Source organism: Buceros rhinoceros, unplaced genomic scaffold (assembly GCF_000710305.1).
Source record: "Buceros rhinoceros silvestris isolate BGI_N320 unplaced genomic scaffold, ASM71030v1 scaffold23518, whole genome shotgun sequence".
Classification (NCBI taxonomy): domain Eukaryota; kingdom Metazoa; phylum Chordata; class Aves; order Bucerotiformes; family Bucerotidae; genus Buceros; species Buceros rhinoceros.
In genome coordinates, this window is record NW_010427740.1 from 2,007 (window position 1) to 2,218 (window position 212).

The 212-nt window shown below is 60.8% G+C and overlaps 1 protein-coding gene across 1 annotated transcript in view; it reads left to right on the top strand.

The window, feature by feature from the left end:
- DHX58 (DEXH (Asp-Glu-X-His) box polypeptide 58) overlaps nt 1-212 on the top strand; it is a gene marked incomplete at its 5' end in the record, with an annotated part of 5,024 nt that overhangs the window by 1,933 nt on the left and 2,879 nt on the right. Inside the window, 1 exon segment of the mRNA XM_010142037.1 lies at nt 1-200. Coding sequence (XP_010140339.1) covers nt 1-200 — 200 coding nt within the window.

The following is a 212-nucleotide window of genomic DNA, read 5'->3' on the forward strand; positions in this document are numbered from 1 at the left end:
GGGTGTGCGCGCTGCACCTGCGCAAGTACAACGACTCTCTGCTGATCAACGACGCTGTGCGGATGATCGACGCCTTCCAGTGCCTCCAGCAGTTCTACTTCACCGAGAGGGACATGAAGGACCCCACTGAACAGTTCCTTGCCGCCACGTTTGAGGGTAACAGAGGGGCCTGGATGGGGGTTAGTGCTGGCTGGATGTGGGGCGTGGGGGAG